This window comes from Sorex fumeus, unplaced genomic scaffold (assembly GCF_029834395.1).
Source record: "Sorex fumeus unplaced genomic scaffold, SorFum_2.1 ptg000095l, whole genome shotgun sequence".
Classification (NCBI taxonomy): Eukaryota; Metazoa; Chordata; class Mammalia; order Eulipotyphla; family Soricidae; genus Sorex; species Sorex fumeus.
In genome coordinates this window covers 8,105,023-8,126,043 of record NW_026606152.1, presented here as the reverse complement: position 1 = coordinate 8,126,043, position 21,021 = coordinate 8,105,023, and the positions used below count along the sequence as shown (strand labels likewise).

Below are 21,021 nucleotides of genomic sequence, written 5' to 3'. Positions count from 1 at the left end.
AAACCAAGAGCTGGTTCTTCAAGAAAATAAATAAGATATAAACCACTAGCAACACTCACAAAGAAAAAGAGAGAGAGAGAACCCTAATAAACCGAATCAGAAATGAGAAGGGGGATATCACAGCAGAAACCAAAGAAATTAAAAAGATCATCAGAGGCTACTTTGAAAGTCTGTATGCCACGAAAGAAGAGAACCTAGAAGAAATGAATAAATTCCTGGATTCCTATAATCTCCCAAGGCTGAATCAAGAAGATATAGAGTATCTGAATAGACCTATTAACATCAAGGAAATTGAAACTGTAATCAAAAGTCCTCCCAAAAACAAAAGCCCAGGTCCAGATGGATTCACTAGCGAAATTTTCCAAACATTTAAAGAGGACCTTTTGCCAGTTCTTCTCAAACTTTTCCAGGAAATTGAAGAAACAGAAACTCTCCCAAAGAGTTTCTATGAAGCCCATATCTCTCTAATACCAAAAGGAAACAAAGACACCACAAGAAGAGAAAACTACTGCTGATATCACTGATGAACACAGATGCGGAGATCCTCAACAAAATACTAGTAAATAGAATTCAACAACATTCGGAAATCAATCAACGTAATCCATCATATCAACTAAAGAAAAGATAAAAACCATATGATCATATCAATAGATGCAGAGAAAGCATTTGACAAGATCCAGCATCAGTTTTTGATGAAAACCCTTGCCAAAATGGGTATAGAAGGGACTTTGCTCAATATAGTTAAAGCCATCTATCACAAGCCTATAGCAAGCATCATCCTCAATGGGGAAGAACTAAGAGCCTTCCCTCTAAGATCAGGGACAAGACAAGAATGCCCACTCTCTCACTGCTGTTCAATATAGTACTGGAAGTACTTGAAATAGCGGTTAGGCAAGAAAAAGATATTAAGGGCATTCAGGTAGGAAAGGAAGAAATCAAGCTCTCACTATTCGCAGATGATATGATACTATACTTAGAGAACCCTAAAACCTCTACCAAGAAACTCCTAGAAACAATAGACTTGTATAGTAAAGTTGCAGGCTACAAAATCAATACCCAAAAGTCCATGGCTTTCCTATATGCAAATAGTGAGAGAGAAGAAAGTGACATGAAAAAAACAATCCCGTTCACAAGTGTGCCCCAGAAAATCAAGTACCTAGAAATCAGCTTAACTAAGGAAAGGACCTGTACAAAGAAAACTACAAAATGCTACTTCAGGAAATAAAAGAGGATGCGAGGAAATGGAAAGATATCCCCTGCTCATGGATTGGGAGAATTAACATTATCAAAATGACAATACTTCCCAAAGCATTGTACAAATTCAATGTGATCCCTATAATGATACCCATGACATTCTTCAAAGAAATGGAGCAAACACTCCTGAAATTCATATGGAACAATAAGCACCCACGAATAGCTAAAGCAATTTTTGGGAAAAAGAAAATGGGGGGAATCAACCTCCCTAACTTCAAACTCTACTACAAAGCAGTAATAATTAAAACAGCATGGTACTGGAACAAAGGCAGAGCTGCAGACCAATGAAACAGGGTCGAATATACTGACATCTCTCTTCAAGCATATGATCATCTAATCTTTGATAAGGGGGCAAGAAATGTGAAGGGGAGCAAGGAAAGCCTCTTTAACAAATTGTGCTGGCAAAACTGGACAGCTACATGCAAAAAACTGGGCTCAGATCTCTGCCTAACACCATGTACAAAAGTAAGATCAAAATGGATTAAAGACCTCAACATCAGACTGGCATCCATAAGGTACATTGAAGACAAAGTTGGCAAAACGCTCCATGACATGGAAGCCAATGGTATCTTCAAAGATGTCACACCACTGGCCAAGCAAGTGAAAACAGAGACAGACAAATAGGACTATCTTAAACTAAGAAGCTTCTGTACCTCCAAAGAAACAGTGACCAATATACAAAGACAGTCTACAGAATGGGAAAGGATATTCGCCGAATACACATCCAACAAGGGGTTGATATCAAGGATATACAACGCACTGGTTGAACTCCACAAGAAGAAAACATCCAACCCCATCAAAAAATGGGGCGACTAAATGAACAGAAACTTTCTCAAAGAAGAAATCCAAATGGCAAAAAGGCACATGAAAAAATGCTCTACATCATTAATCATCAGGGAGATCCAGATCAAAACAACAATGAGATATCATTTCACACCACAGAGACTGACCCACATCCAAAAGAATAAAAGCAATGGTGTTGGCGCAGATGTGGTGAGAAAGGGACTCTCCTTCACTGCTGGTGGGAATGCCCACTGGTTCAGCCCTTTTGGAAAACAGTATGGAGCATCCTCAAAAAATAAGAAATTGAGCTTCCATTTGACCGAGCAATACCACTCCTGGGAATATATCCAAGAGAGGCAAAAAAGTATAGTCGAAGTGACATCTGCACTTGTTTGTTCATTGCAGCACTGTTTACAATAGCTAGAATCTTATAAAAAACCTGAGTGTCCAAGAACAGATGACTGGTTAAAGAAACTTTAGTACATCTACACAATGGAGTACTATGCAGCTGTCAGAAAAGATGAAGTCATAAAATTCATATATAAGTGGAACTACATGAAAAGTATCATGCTAAGCGAAATGAGTCGAAAGACAGGGACAGACATAGAAAGATTGCATTGATCTGGGGAAAATAAAGTAATAAAATAGGAGACTAACACCCAAGAATAGCCAAGATAAGTACCAGGAGGATTACTCCATGGCTTTGAGGCCAGCCACACATGCTAGGGGAAAAGGCAGCTCAGATAGAGAAGGGAGCACCAAATTAAGGGTGTTGGGAGGTTCCTCCCAGGATGGAAGATGTGTGATGAGAGTAGACTATAGACCGAACATGATTGCTACTCAATGTCTCTTTTGCAAACCACAGCACTCAAAAGGAGAGAGATAGCAAAAGGAAATGCTCTGCCACAGAGGTAGTTTGGGATGGCGGGGTTGGGGGGGTGGGAGTGATACTGGGATCCTTGGTGGTGGAGAATGGGAACTGGTGGAGGGATGGGTATTCGATCATTGTATAACTGAAACCCAAGCACAAAAATTTGTAAGTCTACAACTGTACCTCATGGTGTTTCACTAATAAAAATTTAAGGAAAAAAATATCCACTTGTGGGGCTGGAGTGATAGCACAGCGGGTAGGGGATTTGCCTTGCACGCGACCATCTCGGGTTCGTTTCCCAGAATCCCATATTGTCCCCCGAGCACCACCAGGAGTAATTCCTGAGTGCAGAGCCAGGAGTAACCTCTGTACAGTGGGTAGGGCCTTGCATATGGCCCACCTGGGTTTGATCCCTAGCATTCTATATGGTCTCCGAGCAATGCCACGAGTAATTCCTGGCTTTAGTGTCAGGAGTAACCCCTAGCATCGCCTGTTATGACCCAAAAAGCCAAATAAAAGAATATCCACTTGCAGGATAGAATAAAGCATGGAGAGTTGGTTATAGAGCAAGGGCGTGAAGGGAGAACTGGGAATATTGGGTGTGCCAAGACAGCCACTCAGCAGGGAGGAGTGGTGCTTCTGGCTTTTTGTAGGACATGGGCAAGTCCCACAGAGTGTCACTTTCAGGATTGGAAGTTGAAAAACCAACACAATCCAAACCGCCTGAACTCCTCAGGTAGCTGAGTTACAAAGCAGCCACGGGAACTGAATTCAAGAAGTGGCAAGAACCTCTGGACAGCTGGGGCTTAGCTGGGACACGAGGGTTTCTGCAAGGCTAGGTGTGGACAGCACTCTGGTGGACAGGAGCTGGACACCTCGCACAGGAGATCTTGTGTCACTCAGCTTCTCTCCATCACTGGAAACTCTCTCTGTTCTTGGTTTGGACACTGACAATTTCTCTTTATTTTCCCATTGACTGTTTTTTGTTTGATTGTTTGTGGGCCACACCCAGCACTGCTCAGCAGTAACTCCTGGTGGGCTTGCGGGACCATATGTTTTTCTGGCCGCATGCCAGGCACATGCCCTACCCAAACCTATTAATTCTAACCTTTTTCATTGCCTTCCTGCTTCAACACCGGGACTACAAACTAGACCTCTATCTTTATAAACAGAATATTAAGAGTCTGGGACTGACATGTTCATTAGTTATCACAGTAGCAGAAGGCAATGGCCCAACGTTTTCCAGGTGAAAGAGGAGGATAGCTTTAGCTTTCTCTTAGATGAAAAGATGCCTGAGCTAAGATTTTTAAAACAATTGAAAAAAAAATCAAACATGGGCCAGAGCAATAGTACAGCAGGTAGGGCGTTTGTCTTGCACGCGGCCGACCTAGATTCAATCCTTGGCATCCATTATGGTCCCTTGAGCACCGCAAGGAGTAATTCCTGGGTGCAAAGCCAGGAATAACCCCTGAGCATCGCTGGGTGTGACCCAAAAATCAAAAATAAAATAATAAATACATAAATAAATAAAATAGATCCAGGCCATTTTAATTAGAAGAAGATGTTTCTGCAAATGGTATTACAATAGTTTGGGTTTACTGGATAGTGACATGGAAGGAAGAATAGTGTGAAGGGACTGAAATGATAGCCAGGGCATGGAGAGATAGTCCAGGGTTAAGACACTATGCTTGTGTGCTTCTGGAGGGAGGGGAGGAGGAAGAAGGAGAAGGGAGGAGGAAGGAGGGGAAGAAAAGGAAAAGGAGGGAGGAGAAAGGAAGGGAGGAGGAGGAGGAAAGAAGGAAAGGTGGAGGAGGAGGCAGTAGAGGTGAAGGAGAGGAGGAGGAGGAAGGAAGGAAGGAGGAGGAGGCGGAAGAGAAGGAGGAGGAGGAGGAGGAGGAGGAAGGAAGGAAGGGAGGAGGAGGAGGCAGAAGAGAAGAAAGACGAGGAGGAGGAAGGGTGAAGGAGGAGGAGGTGGAGGAGGAAGCGGAGGAAGGAAGGGAGGAGGAGGAGGTGGAAGGAAGGAAGGGAGGAGGAGGAGGCAGAAGAGAAGAAAGACGAGGAGGAGGAAGGGTGGAGGAGGAGGAGGCGGAGGAGGAAGCGGAGGAAGGAAGGGAGGAGGAGGAGGTGGAGGAGGAGGTGGAGGAGGCAGAAGAGAAGAAAGATGAGGAGGAGGAAGGAAGGAAGGAGGAAGAGGCGGAGGAGGAAGAGGAGGAAGGAAGGGAGGAGGAGGAGGTGGAGGAAGGAAGGGAGGAGGAGGAGGCAGAAGAGAAGAAAGATGAGGAGGAGGAAGGAAGGAGGAAGAGGCGGAGGAGGAAGAGGAGGAAGGAAGGGAGGAGGAGGAGGTGGAGGAGGAGGTGGAGGAAGGAAGGGACGAGGAGAAGGAGGCAAAAGAGAAGGAGGAGGAGGAGGAAGGAAGGGAGGAGGAGGAAGGAAGGGAGAAGTAGGAGGAGGTGAAGGAGGAAGAGGAGGAGGAGAAAGGAAGGGAGGAGGAGAAGAAAGGAAGGGAGGAGGAAGAGGAGGAGGAGGAAGAGGAGGAGGAGGAGGAGGAGGAAGAGGAGCAGGAGGATGAGGCAGTGGCGGTGGCGGCAGAAGTGGTCAGGCCGTGGAGGGTTTTTGAGGCCCGGGAATGAGCCTGAAGACGATGGGCCCTCAATTTAACTGATGACTATGGAATGGTAATGTAGGCCACATTCTCTAGATAAACAGGAGGAAATTCCAGTATCTGATGAACTGGATGTGGAAGGTGGAGAAGAGGAAAAGAAGAAATGAAGTTCTCAGTTCTCAGCTTTCCTCCTGGCCTGGCTGGGTGAATGGGGGCAACACTGCCGAGGGAAGGAGAGAAGGCAGTGCAGACTGGGTTTGGAGGGAAGGGGCTGATTTTATATGATTTTATACCTGATCTCTAACAAGCAGATGAGTTTTAGGTTTGTTTTGGTTTGACTTGGATTTTAGGCTACTGCTGACAGTGCTTAAGACTATTCCTGGCTCTGCACTAAGGGACCATTCCTGGCAGGGTTCAAGGGACCATGTGTGGTGCTGGGGATCGAACCCAGGTTGACTTTGTGCAAAGGAAATGCCTTACACACAGTACTATCACTCTGGCCTTGTTTGCTGTGTTTTTAGGTTTATTTATTTATTTACAGGGACACATCTGGCAGTGTTCTGGAATCACACCTCTTCCAGCAGAACTCAGCCCACCAGGAGTACTGGGAGTCACAGAGGCTGTGTTATGTGGAGCCAGGGAGGGAACCCAGGGCCTCTCTCCTCTGCCACTATTGATTTAGTTTAAAAAACACTCTCATTATTCTTTTTAACCTGACTTCAAAATATATTAAAGTTTATATCACTTAATCACTTAATCCCCGTTATTCATCGATTTATTCGAGCGGGTGCCAGTAACGTCTCCATTCATCCCGGTTGCGTGCTAGCGTAGTCCAATGGTATCTGTTCGTTTTAGGAACATGTAGAGCCTCAAACCGATCATTTAGGGTCTTGACGAAGAAGTCTGACCATCTTATAGGTGGGCGTCCACGTGATCTTTTGATGTCTCGTGGAATCCAATCAGTAATGGCTCTAGTCCAGCGGTTGTCTATAAACCTCATTACGTGTCCAGCCCATCTGATTTTTGATGTCTTGGCAAATGAGACAGCGTCCCTGATTCTTGAGCGTTGACGAAGATCAGAACTCCGGATTCTATCTCTCATTTGAGTGAATCGTGATATTCCAAGCATAGTTCTTTCGATTCCTCTTTGAGAGACCCGAATAGTGTTCTCATCCTGTTTTCGTAGGGTCCAGGTCTCTGAGGCATATGTTAATGCAGGAAGAATAGTGGAATCAAAGAGATGTGCTCGTAGCTGGAGGTTCTTTGTCCTTTTAGTTATTTCTTCAATGCTCTTGAAGGCATTCCAAGCCGCTCTCTTCCTCCTGCGTAACTCAGGTGCCAGGTCATTCATCATGTTGATTTCTCGACCTAGGTATATATAACTGTTGCATTCGGAGATGGTCGTTCCGTTGAGAGCGAATGGAGCGTCAGGAACAAGGCTGTTTCTCATAAACATTGTCTTCACAAGATTCAGCTGTAGTCCGACCTTTCCACATTCACGGTCAAAGTCATTCAGCATTTGTGCCGCTTGGTTGATGTTTGGTGTTACTAGAACGATGTCATCAGCAAAGCGGAGGTGGTGTAGTTGCCGACCATCTATCTTCACTCCCATGTTTTCCCATTCCAGCCGTCGCATGATGTTCTCGAGGGTGGCACTGAAGAGTTTTGGTGAAATGGTATCACCCTGCCGAACCCCTCTCTTGATATGGATGATTACTTCTTTGTAGAATGGTGAGATCTTGGTAGTGAATCCGCAATAGAGCTCACGAAGGATCCTGATGTATTGAGTTTGTACGCCCTGATTGGCTAGGGCTTCTATGACCGCTTCCGTCTCAACAGAATCAAAGGCCTTCTTTAAATCAATGAACGTTAGACAGAGTGGCATCTTGAACTCCCGAGATACCTCAATGAGCTTGGTTACTGTGTGAATATGGTCGATGGTACTGAATCCTTTTCGGAATCCAGCTTGTTCACATGGTTGTCCTTCATCTAGTGTTCTGCTAATCCTATTCAGGATGACTCGAGTGAATAGTTTGTAGATGACAGACAATAGGCAGATTGGGCGATAGTTGCCAATGTCGTGGATGTCTCCTTTCTTGTATAGTAGTACAGTCTTGCTGGTTTTCCATTGGGATGGAACCTTGCATTCAGACAGGTAGCGTGTGAAGAGTCGAGCCAATGTATTGATGAGTACTGATGGTAAGTTCTTCAGGTGTTCAGGTCTGATCTTGTCTGGGCCAGGTGCTCTTTGTTTCTTTACCGACGAGATGGCATGTTGGATTTCGGAAGGGAGAACATTGGGAACGACATATCCATCATGTGGTATGTGGTATGTGGGCAAGTGGATGTGGCTATTAAAGAGATCTGAGTAGAAGTCATGAATAATCTTCTCCATTGCCCTTCTGGAAGATGTGATAGATCCATCATGATGTCGGAGGGCAGTCATCTTGGTTTTGTAGTTGGTGAAGGACAGGCGGGCATTACGAATGTTTTTCCCAGCCTCTGCTGCATCTACCAGTACTGCTGCTCTCCTGTTTTTGAGGTCATCCTTGATGGCTTCTCTGCACTGTTTAGCCAGTTCGGACGTTTGCTTGTGGTTGCCTGAGGCACGTGCCAAGCTACGTTGGCGAATAAGTTCAAGAGTGTTCGAAGAAAGACGGTTTTTTGTGGTTATCTCTCTCTTGGCATTCCTTGCACAATCATGGAGGTGCTGAATCATTCGATTGTATTCCTCATCAATGTTGTCAATGACGGCATCTTCCCATGTTGCCGCAACAGAGCCAAAGAGTTCCCAGTTGGTGGTTGTTCTGGGAGTCCTCTTCTTAAACCTTGCATTCTTTTCTCCTCGCTCTGTGAGGTAGAATTTTGCACGAAGAAGACGGTGGTCTGATCCTGTTTGGAATTTTGGGACAACAGCAACATCAGTTAGGCAAAACCGCCGATTGAATATGATGTGGTCTATTTCATTGTGGAACCGTCCATCGGGAGACTCCCATGTCCAACGTTTAGATTCAGCCTTTTGGAATTGTGAGTTACCATGGAAGGTTTTGGTTGACATGATGAACTCAGACAGTCTGTCACCCTGTTCGTTCCATTCCAGGCCATGGGTTCCGATGTGGAGTTCATCGACTGATCTTCTTGGTCCTATCTTGGCATTAAAATCACCGACAATGATCTTGTAGAAGGTGTGATCTTCTTTATAGAATTTCTCCAGCTCCATGTAGAATTTCTCAGTTTCTCTTTCACCATAACTGGATGTTGGTGCATAGACAACAAAGATAGAAACTGCCGGTAGTGAGCCACATTTATTCAAGTGTAATCGTCCGATTCGGGTTGTTAGGCATTCAAATGAATCAATGCACGTGACTAAGTTTGTGTTGACAAGGATACCAACACCACCAACGCCTCTTTTATCACATGTTCCAAGGAACAGTTCTTCTCCAGTGTCGAAAACAGCATGATGGAATTGATGTCTTCTCGTTTCGGTCAGACCAATGATGTCGTACTTGATCTTTCGTGCTTGTACGAAAGTTTATATATAAGTTTATATATAAGGTATATATATGTATATATATATGTGTGTGTATATATATATACACACACATAAAAACAAACAAACTGTCCTCCTGTTCATCGATTTGCTCGAGCAGGCCCAGTAACGTCTCCATTTTGAGACTTGTTGTTACTGTTTTTGGTATATTGAATACGTTACGGGGAGCTTGCCAGGCTTTGCCGTGCGGGCGAGATACTCTCAGTAGCTTGCTGGGCTCTCTGAGAGGGGCAGAGGAATCAAACCCGGCTCGGCTGGGCTGGCTGCGCGCAAGGCAAACGCCCTACTGCTGTGCTATCGCTCTAGTCCATTTGTCACATATGGGTTCAATATGTGGTTTCTGCAAAGATGTTTGGTTCACCCCACCAAAATATATATATATATATATATATATATATATATATATATATTTATTGTGCCTTCATTGAAGGACTCTTGGAGAGGGGGGAAATAATTTAAATTAAATTAGACTTCAGGACTGGACCAACAGTACAACGAGTAGGGCATCTGTCTCGTCTGTGGTCAATCTGGGTTTGATCCACAGCTCCCACATGGACCCCCGAGCTCTGCCAGGAATGATTATTGGGCACAGAGCAGGAGTAACCCTGAGTATTTCTGGGTATGGCCCCAAAACAAAGAACAAAAAAAACCAAACTGAAGTAGACTTAAACCCAGAGGGACAGGACTGGGATCAAGGCACCTGCTCGTATGTGGCTGACCCCCGTTTATTTCATGGTGCCACATCTAGCGCCCTGATCCCCACTAGGGAAGATTCCTGAACGCAGAGCCAGAGTAAACCCTAAGCAATATTGAGTATGGCCAAAATTTTTTTAATTATTTGTTGGTAACATTGACTTGCTTTCTCCCTGATTTTAAGAAGTCAGACAAGTTTGATCAGCTTAGTCTCCTGGGCTAATAGGGAATAAACTTCTGAGTCCCCAGTAGCACAAGTTTCCTGGTTCCTAAGTAAAAATTTCCCATTTGAAATCACTGTACAATTCTTTGCTTTATGAGCCAGAATGCTGGACAATGGATGGAAGCTAAGTCTTACCGCTGAGTCTTGGTCCATCAGGTATGCACCATGGCCTTGACTTATGGCTTCTCTGTACTCCTGGTGGGCTTCTTCCTTCTCTTTAATCTGGAAAAGATGGGTTTTTATGTGAGTCATAGTATGGTCTGTGATCTCAGAAGTTATCAGTGAAGACTTCACTATGAACCAAGCAAATTCATAACAATGAATTGTTTATGAATAAAAATGTATTAATGCATTATCCAGTAAAAATGATAGTTAAAGGGGATATGGTGCCGCCATTAGGTCTATCTGTACCTGTGAGGCGAGTGCATCAGCAGCCTGATGGCGACTTCAGACTTCCAGATACCCCAAAATTGCTGCTGTGCCTTTGGCCAGACCCCAAAAACTTGAGGCAAACTTTACCAAGAAAGTAAACGGCCAAAAGTTAGGTATGTGGGAGACACACCCACAAACTACCTCCGGCTCAGCTATATAATTGGAGGCATGGCCTCTCTGGTTCCTGATCGAACTGCTTAATGGCCATGATCCCAGAGACTCAGAAACAAATCTCGAAACCCAACAGCATTTGGCAGAAATTAGTCCGGTCCCTGTAGTAGGTTGCTGGCTCTGGGCCACCCCAGGTGGGAAAGGGTGCTGTCCCTCCACCTGCTCCCTCTAGGCAGATTGGTGGCTACCATCTTCCAGATGGGCTGGCTGCGCGCAAGGACAGTTAGGTTTGGACCTGCAGTGACGAGACACACGGGGCTTCATGGGATGGGGGTGGAGCCGGCCCTTTCCTCCCCATCCCAATGAGACCCTGAGTCGCAGCCTACAAACGGCCTATCTAACTCCTGATCAAGGTGCTTAACGGCCATGATCCCAAAGACTCAGAAACAAATCTCGAAACCTAGTGGCTTTTGATAGAAATGCGTCCGGACTGCGCAGCAAGTTACTGTCGCCAGGCCGCCCCAAGGGGGAAGGGTGCTGTCCCTCCACCTGCTTCCCCTAGGTGGCTCGGTGGCTGCTATCTGCCAGAGGCCACTGGGCAGTCAGATTTGGGCCTGCAGTGACAAGACACATGGGGCCTCACAGGATGGGGGTGGAGTCGGCCCTTTCCTCCCAGTCCCAATGAGACCCTGAGTCACCGCCCACGAATGGCCTTTCTGGCTCCTGATCAAGCTGCTTAACGGCCATGATCCCCAAGACTCAGGAACAAATCTTGAACCCAGCAGGTTTTGGCAGAAATCCCTTCAGATTTAATTGTTCAAGTTTCGGAATTTCAAAATCACGTAGCCACTACTGCAGCCACACAACATCATATGTTATTCATAAGCAGCAATAGAAAACAAATTGTCTACTGTTGCCTCTTCAGAAGATCTGAGTGTTGGGGTAAAATCCCAAATAATAATGGTGGGTGTGGTGTCAAAATATTGAATGTAATCAAAGTAAAGAGAGAGTAATGTGGAAATCATCTGCCCCACAGGTAGGGGGAGGGCGTGGGATGGGGGTATACTGGGTTTTTTGATGGTGGAGAATGGGCACTGGTGAAGGTGTGGGTGTTTCATTGTATGACCGAGAATTAGATCCAAAAGCTTTGTAACTGCACTCACGGTGATTCAATAAATAAAATTGTAAAAAATGAAAAAAGAAAAGATGATAGTTTAATACCATGCCTAATCTGAGTTTGGATCAGAAAAAATATCAACCAAGAAGAAATGCTCTTTAAGTTGGGACTAAACAATTTCAGAGCCAATAGTTTAAAAAAAAAAGTTTGGCCCCACCTTCTTGTACTTCTGGAAGCCCCAGCAGTCACACCCGTGAATCACCTCTGACCGTTGCCATGTAAGCTCATCTACCAGGCTTGCTCCAGAGACTCATAAATAAATCTCAAAAGAGATCAATTAGCCACAAAAATATTTTCGAGGGGTCACACCCAGAGATGTTCCAGGGTTATTCCTGGCTTTGCACTCAGGAATCACTCCTGGTGGTGCTCGGGGAACCATATGGGATGCTGGGGATCGAGCCTGGGCTAGCCATGTGCAAAGCAAACATCCTACCCATTATACCATTGTTCCGACCCCAAGTAAAAAAATTCCAGATATCTGCTCATGGCTGAGACCCATGGAAATCCATGGAATTCAGAAGTAGGATGGGTTAGCCCAGTGTCAGCCCAAATAGCCCTGGCGGCCACTCGCTTACACACTCCAAAATTGCCTCCAAGCTTCTGGCTGAACTCCAAACCTCTCAATACCAAACCTCACTGAGAAACTAACCTGCCGAAAATACAGTATGTGGATCTTTGTGTCTGAAATCACCAAGCTTTTCCCTGAGTAGGGAAGGGCTACCTCCCCCACAACCTCCCTTACTTCTGGAAGCCCCGGCAGTCATGTCCACGCCCCACAGTCACCATCCAGTTAAAAATTTAACTCCATCTCTCCCCAGTTAAAAATTCTGGACTTCCGGTCCAAACTCTATAACACTAATAATCCAGAAGTAGCACACCAAATTGGATGGTATGTAATATAGAAGACAACCAATCTCAACTAACAAAACATTAACAGAAACTTAACCTGCAATAACATCTTAGTAATCCCTCAGTATAGGGACTCAATATCTTTGTTGTGAGATACAACAATTTACACGTGTGATTTTCTCGTAGGAAAATATTTTTTCATCATTCTGTTAGCGATTTGTTGATAACAAGCAATGTAAAATAAATTAGTGTGGGCTGGCTACAGGATAGGTGTGAGAGGTGGTTGAGAAAACCGGAAACAACAATGGAGGGACAGTGATAGTGGAGGTGGGATTGGTGTTGGAATACTGAATGCCTGCAACAAATCATCATGAACAACTTTATAGACCACAGTTGTTCTTCATAGACCACATGGTTATATAAAGTGTAGGTGAAACAAACATTTTTTACATATGTAGACCTTACCTATTTCATGTAAACTCCAAAATATATTAACACAGAATTTTTAAAAGCTTTATTAATGACAAGTAAGATATGATTATTATCATAAGGTCCAAGTACAAAATAAAATATAATGCAATATACTTTATGCTCTAGAGTTGAAAACTTATTTATTTGCATAAGAATAGATTCCTTATTTATTTTTATTTATTATTTTATTTATTATATTGTATTAAATGCTTAAGTTTACAGTGTTTAAAATCATGTAGTAAAATGGCTCTTACTGATTTATTTTCTGATCATTCTATTTGCCATTTCTTAAAATTTTGTTGGAACAAGCAATATAAAGTAAATTTGTTATGTGCCTAACGGGTTGGGGGGGAGGCAACCTGAGGACACTGGTGGAAGGAGGGTCACACTAGTGGTGTTAGAACACTAAATGCCTGAAACAACTATATTCTGAACAACTTTGTAAATCATGGTGTTTAATTTTTTTTTTTTTTTTGCTTTTTGGGTCACACCTGGTGATGCACAGGGGTTACTCCTGGCTTTGTACTCAGGAATTACTCCTGGTGGTGCTCAGGGAACCATATAGGATGCTGGGAATTGAACCCGGGTTGGAGACGTGCAAGGCAAACGCCCTACCCACTGTACAATCGTTCCAGTGTTTAATTTTTTTGAAAAACCACAATTTTATACTGAACCAAAAAGTCAAACACTGTCAAACACTGTCCTCCCATTGTCCATCAATTTGCTCGAGCGGGCCCAGTAACGTCTCCATTTTTTGGAGACTTGTTGTTATTGTGTTTGGCATATTGAATACATCACAGGTAGCTTGCCAGGCTTTGCCCTGCGGGCAAGGAACTCTTGGTAACTTGCTGGGCTCTCCGAGAGGGGTGGAGGAATCCAACCCGGCTCGGCCGGGCTGGCTGCGCACAAGGCAAATGCCCTACCTGCTGTGCTATTGCTCCAGCCCATCTACTGCTACTTCTTCAAGAACAATTTATCTTAAAAAGGTACAACAGGGCCCAGGAACTGGCTCAAAGATAGGAGAAAATGAGCAGCCCTGAGCTCAGTTCCCAGTACCACATGGTTCCTGAGCCCCTGGAAGGGCCCTTAAGCAGCACCAGGTATGGCCCCCAAAGTTAAATTAATAACTTTCAGTTTGATTCAAATAGCATGGTGCAGAGGATCAGTTTTCACATAAGCAGGTGAGGGCTTCACTGGTTTCGCATGTGACTTTCTTTAGCTTGGCTACTAGAATCTCCCTTGACAATGAAGACATGAGAGTCAGGGACAGAAACTGTTGTCAGGGAGACTGCCTTCGTGGGGATGACTCCAGGAGCCTAGCTTTGCAGAGAGTATCTCTGGGTTTTACATGGGAGTTACTCAGCCTTATAGCTGTAAATAAACTTAGAAAATAAAGATTTGTGCCAATGGGAGGTTGATTTTTGAATCCCTGAGCAAGTCACACTCATTTTCTCCCCTTACCTCTCCCACTATGTGCTTCCCATTGATGAAGGCTTCAAAACCACACACAGCTGCCTTGTCCTCCAAAGGAAAAATGTATTTTGCTTCAATAGGCACATGACTTTGATTACTGTATGTCTGAAAAACAACAACCTGAAAGGGAAAAAAAATCATATACTCTAGGAAACCACATGGAACAACTATTAATAGAAACTATTAAGCACATTTAAAAAATTCCCTTAATTTCTATACCGTCCCTTAAACCCTCATCCCTGGATTAGGACCCACCACTGACACATGGAATCCGCGTTACACAGGGGGACAGCGAAAGGCTGGAGCACTCTCCTCAGAGAAGCAGGGCAGCTCTCAGGAGCTGCTGTGTTCTCATGTTTTATGTTTCAAAGGACATTTGGAATCACTTAGACCAGAGATCAGGTCTAAGTCAGCTTCATTCTGTGTATGATATTGTATGACTGTGCATTCAAAAAGTAGGTGATTTGGGGCTGGAGTGATAGCACAGCAGGTAGAGCATTTGCCTTGCACACGGCCGACCCAGGTTCAATTTCCAGCATCCCATATGGTCCCCTGAGCTACCACCAGGAGTAATTACTGAGTACAGAGCCAGGAGTAACCCCTGTGCATTGCCAGGTGTGACCCAAAAAGTCAAAAAAAATAAAAAGTAGATGAGCCACTGTATCACCTGGTCTCACAAGCACCACTTGGTGTAAACACCGCCAAAACCCAACAGCAACAGGGGCCAGAGTGATAGTACAGCAGGTAGGGCATTTTCCTTGCAAGCAGCTGGCCTGGGTTCGATCCCTAACATCTCATATGATATCCCAAACACCACCAGGAGTAATTTCGGAGTACAGAGCCAGGAGTAACTCCTGAGCATCACCAAGTGTTCCCCCTCCTTGGGGGGGGGGGGAGAGGGAGAAGGAGAGAGAAGGAGAGAGAGAAAGGAGGGGGAAAGAGAGAGAGAGAGAGAACAAAAAAATCAACAAAATTTAGATAATAATGATAACAAAAGTTCTTTTAGGAGGACTTAAAAGAGAAACTAATATACTATATACTAATAAACTAATATAAACTATATAAACTATATATAAACTAAATATAAACTATATACTAATAAACTAATACTATAAACTAATATACTAATATACTATACTAAATTTTTATTCACTTCCTCTAGACAAAACTGATATCTAACTAAACTAAAAATACTCAACTCAGGGACCAGGTATCTAGTTCAAGTGGCAGAGCACACCTCCCATATGTGACGCTTTGCACTCAACCTCAACACCGCATGCTCTCCACTTGCCTGGCAAAACCCAGGAGCCTGAGAGGGGACAGCAGTAGGGTGCTTGCCTTGCACATGACCAATCCAGGTTTCATCCCTGGCATCCCTGGTTCACTGAGCACCACCAGGAGTAAATCCTGAGTGCAGAGCCAGGAGTAACCCCTGAGGGACACTGGGTATGGCCCCAAAACAAACAAAACAAAATAAAACTCCAAACCCCACAAAAACAGCAACACTAATTTATTCCAAGAAGAGTAAAATGTGTTAAGCATGAGTGACAGGGCTTTTGCCAACGCAGCACCCTCTGCTTGCAGCAAGCCTGCTCCCCTGTATTCATGGTTTCACTTCCCAGGACACCCAGGAAGGTCTGCGGGAGATTTTCTACACTGTTGGCTCAGACATCACCTAAGTAGGATGATCCTACTCACTCCGCTTACATGCCCCGACCTCTCTTTCCCGGGCAGTTCCCATTCTCTCTGCTGTGATTTTACTCTCTAGCACCGATCCCATCCAGCGGACTCAGCATTTCATTTATCATATTTACTGACTGTTCCACACACAGCCTGTGCTCTGTAAGGGAAGTTTCTATCCTGTTCATTGCCAAGTATGGACACAAGCTAGAACCGTCCCTAGAATGTAGTAGTGACTCAATTAGTGAACATACTTAACACACACAGCTGTAACCAAATTCTCATTTATAAAGCACACAAACTTACCTTAGATATCATAAAACCACCAAGAACATACCTGAGCTATAAAGTCTATTATTTTCCCCTTGATGCAAACATCCTCCAGAGGAACCAAATTCCCAGAGGTATCTTGAAGGCCGGCCTTGATGCTGCTGTCAGATTTGGTGTCTGGCAACTGGTAATCTATATTCATAACATAAAGTTATGTTAGCTTTTCGCACTCAAAGTCACCTATGCACTGTTTTTGTTATCTTGGTCTTTATTTCTTCCCTTCATACATTATATTTTAGGAAACATGAACAATTATACATATTCTCATTTTCAACAGCCAATGCTAAAAAGTAAGTAAACCCACATGCAGCACACAGGAATACCTGATTCTCAATTCTGGAGACTGCTGGAGTAATTTTGAAAACCAAGAATTGTACTATTACTAAATGATAGTTAAACACAACACAAGTACACAAAGATATCAAGAACATCTAAATAAGTATAGCTTAAGCATAAATCTAGATATTTGTATTCTCTTGCTTGCCATTCTACTTTGGTCTGTCACTGATTTACAGTGCCACAAACTTATGCTGGAACAATACAAGACTTCCAAGACTCTCAATCCAATGAACTAAAAATATAACTCCTAATACTGTTTCTGGGGAAATTTTCTTAAAACTGTTCTTGGTGGTACAAGATTATAGTTATGGTTAGATACATAAATATAGGCTCTCTTGCCAGATATTTCATTAAATGATTCCCAGAGGAAAAAAACAAATCATCTTCTTGAATATTTATGAAGTCAGACATTTATTTAAGAAAAATATCTGATCAGAGCTAGAGTTATAATACAGCTGCTGTCAGATTTGGTAGGGGTCTTGGATTGCAATGCTGATCTGGGTTTGATCGTTGGCATCCATAGAGTCCCCAAAGCACCACCAGGAATAATTCCCGAGGACAGAGCCAGGAGTAACCCCTGAGCATCACTGAGTGTGTTTCCCCTGCCCTCCGCGCACAAAAAAAAAATCTGATCAGTTAGGGCCTTGCATATGTGTCCCATTAGCACAACCCTGACTTGCAGATCTGAGACAGGCATAGTTCGGACACTGCCCACATGTCCAGTGTGAGCTGACAGCGCAGCCACAAGTATATGAGCACCACCACAAATGACAAAGAGCAGGACTAGAGAAATGTACGTGTATTTTATGATGCTATTAATCATGATGTTATGGTTTGGCCTTCTCATTATCTGAGACTCTATCACCCTCACAAATCTTTGAACTCCTGATATATGAGAAGCACATTAGAATAGAGTGCCTTTACTTAATGCAGATATTAATCTCATCCCATCTGAGAGAAGATGGAAGCCACCAAGTTCTCCAACACTGACACTTTTGGGGTGTACTAAGTTATCAGTGGAACCCAAGCTTATTCCTAAAGCTGTTTGCTGTCTATCTATTTGACCAACATCCCTACTTGGCTTTCTGTACATTTTTTTTTAATGAATCACTGTGAGATAGTTACAGATTTACAAACTTTCGTGCTTATATTTCAGTCATACAATGATGGAGTACCCATTCCTCCACCAGTGCCCATTCTCCACCACCAATGATCTTAGTATCCCTCCAGCCACCACCACCCCCCAGCCCCACCGCCTCTGTGGCAGGCACATTCCCTTTTACGCTCTCTCCTTTTGGGTGTTATGGTTTGCAATGTGGGTACAAAGCGGCCATCATATTTGGTTCATAGCCTACTTTCAGCACGCATCTCCCATCCTGAGCGAGTCCTCCAAGCATCATTTACTTGGTTGTTCCTTCTCTATCTCAGCTGCCTTTTCCCACAGCAGGTGAGGTCGCCTTCCAAGCCTTGGAGTGATCCTTCTGGCCTTATCTCTACTATCTTTGGGTGTTAGTTTCCCATTCACTTGATCACTTGACTTCCCGTTAATCGGCGACTTGCTTGAGCGGGCGCCAGTAATGTCTCCATTTGTCTCTGTCGTGTGCTAGTGTAGCCCAATGGCGTCTGTTTGTTCTAGGAACATGAAGAGCCTCAAACCGATCGTTCATGATCTTGATGAAGAAGTCTGACCATCTGGTAGGTGGGCAGCCATGCGGTCTTTTGACATCCCGTGGAATCCAGTCCATAACAGCTCTAGTCCATGGGTCGTCTCTAAATCTCATTATGTGACCAGCCCATCTGATTTTTGACACCTTGGCAAACGAGACAGCGTCCCTGATCCTTGATCGTTGATAGAGGTCGGAACTCCGGATTCTTTCTCTCATTTGAGTGAAACGTGATACTCCAAGGATAGCTCTTTCAATTCCTTTTTGGGAGACCCGAATAGCATTCTCATCCTGTTAGTGTAGGGCCCAAGTCTCTGAGGCATATGTTAATGCAGGAAGAACAGTGGAATCAAAGAGATGTGCCCGGAGCCGGAGGTTCTTCGTCCTCTTAGCTATTTCTTCGATGCTCTTGAAGACTTTCCAAGCCACTCTCTTCCTCCTGCGCAGCTTGGGTGCCAGGTCATTTGTCATGTTGATTTCTCGACCTAGGTACACGTAACTATTGCATTCGGAGATGGTCGTTCCATTGAGAGAGAATGGAGCATCAGAAACGAGGCTGTTTCTCATAAATATTGTCTTCGTAAGATTCAGCTGTAGTCCGACCTTTCCACACTCACAGTTGAAGTCGGCCAGCATTTGTGCCGCTTGGCTAATGTTTGGTGTTATTAAAACAATGTCATCAGCAAAGCGGAGGTGGTGTATTTGCCGACCATATATCTTCACTCCCATTCCTTCCTATTCCAGTCATCGCATGATGTTCTCGAGGGTGGCACTCGAGAAGAGTTTCGGTGAAATGGTATCACCCTGCTGAACCCCTCTCTTGACATGGATGATTACTTCTTTGTAGAATGGTGAGATCCTGGTAGTGAATCCACAATACAGCTCACAGAGGATCCTGATGTATTGAGTTTGAATGCCAATTAGATAGGGCTTCAATGACCGCTTCCGTCTCAACAGAATCAATCAAAGGCCTTCTTTAAATCAATGAATGTTAGACAGAGCGGCATCTTGAACTCCCGAGAAACCTCGATGAGCTTGGTTATCGTGTGCATATGGTTGATGGTGCTGAATCCTTTGTAGAACCCAGCTTGCTCACATGGTTGTCCTTCATCTAGTGTTCTGCCAATCCTATTCAGGATGACTTGAGTGAACAACTTGTAGATGACAGACAATAGGCAGATCGGGCGATAGTTGCCAATGTCGTGGATGTCTCCCTTCTTGTACAGTAGTACAGTCCTGCTGGTTTTCCATTGGGACGGAACCTTGCATTCAGCATTCAGACAGGTAGTGTGTGAAGAGCTGAGCCAGCGTATTGATGAGTACTGACAGCAGGTTCTTCAGGTGTTCAGGTCTGACGTTGTCTGGGCTGGGTGCTGTTCATTTCTTTTTTTTTTTTTATTTTTTTATTTTTATTTTTTTTATTTATTTATTGAATCACTGTGGGAAAGGTTACAAAGCTTTCAGGTTTATGTCTCAGTCATGCAAATATCAAACACATTTCCCTTTACCAATACTTATTTTTTACCATGAAGAACCCCAATAAAACCCCACCCCCCACCCCTCCTCGTCCCTGTGAGGCAGATGAATTCTAGTTAACACTCTATCTGCTTTGATTAGATTCATTGTTTCAATAAAAGATTCACCACTATTATTTAGAGTTTACCCCCCCCCCCAAATCAGACATGCTGAAAAAGCATTGTGAAGTGATTTGCTTTCTACGGCTGGGTTCAAGAATTAAATGTTGGTTTTGGATTTCTGCTCTTTTACCTATTGACCCTGGAAGTATTTCTACTGAAAGTCAGATAGTTAAGAAATTGGTTTCTGTGTTCTGGAGTCCTGGCCGTGCTGGAGAGCCGGTCGCGGGGGGCAACCCGTGGCCTCGGTAGGGCGTGAAGGGCGGAGCGAAACGCCCCCCTTTCCATGAGGTTTTAGTCGCCCCCACACTCCCGGCTCATACCTGCTGTCCACAAGGCTCCCATTTGGCCGCCATCTTTCTTTCCAGAGAGGAGAGGGCGAATGGGGCAACACCCTTTCCCCTCCGGCAGACTTGATGGCCTGGATCAATGCATAGTCCGTTCACTTTTCTGCTCCAAGCTGCTGGGTTCTGCATTAAGTCCTTGTGCTTCTGGGGCCGTGGCTGTGCTGGAGAGCCGCTCGTGGGGGGGGGGGGGGCAACTGGTGACCTCGGTAGGGCGTGAAGGACGGACCAGAACGCCCCCCTTCCCATGAGGTTTTAGTCGCCCCCACACCCCCGGCTCATACCTGCTGTCCACAAGGCCCCTATGTGGCCGCCATCTTTCTTTCCAGAGGGAGGAGGGCGGAAGGGAGCAACACCCTTTCCCCTCTGGGCAGAAATGATTGCCTGGATTAACGCATAGTCCTTTCACTTTTCTGCTCCAAGCTGCTGGGTTCTGCATTAAGCCCTTGTGCTTCTGGGGCTGTGGCCGTGCTGGAGAGCCGCTCGTGGGGGGCAACTGGTGACCTCGGTAAGGCGTGAAGGACGGACCGGAACGCCCCCC

At 44.5% G+C, this 21,021-nt stretch overlaps 1 protein-coding gene across 1 annotated transcript in view; it reads right to left on the bottom strand.

The window, feature by feature from the left end:
• Positions 1 to 21,021, bottom strand: part of PARP4 (poly(ADP-ribose) polymerase family member 4) — a 96,675-nt gene that overhangs the window by 38,998 nt on the left and 36,656 nt on the right. Inside the window, exons 15-17 of the mRNA XM_056132957.1 lie at positions 16,507 to 16,631; positions 14,478 to 14,609; positions 10,112 to 10,198 (exon numbers count right to left, since the gene is read on the bottom strand). Coding sequence (XP_055988932.1) covers positions 10,112 to 10,198; positions 14,478 to 14,609; positions 16,507 to 16,631 — 344 coding nt within the window. The remainder of the gene's footprint in view (positions 1 to 10,111; positions 10,199 to 14,477; positions 14,610 to 16,506; positions 16,632 to 21,021) is intronic.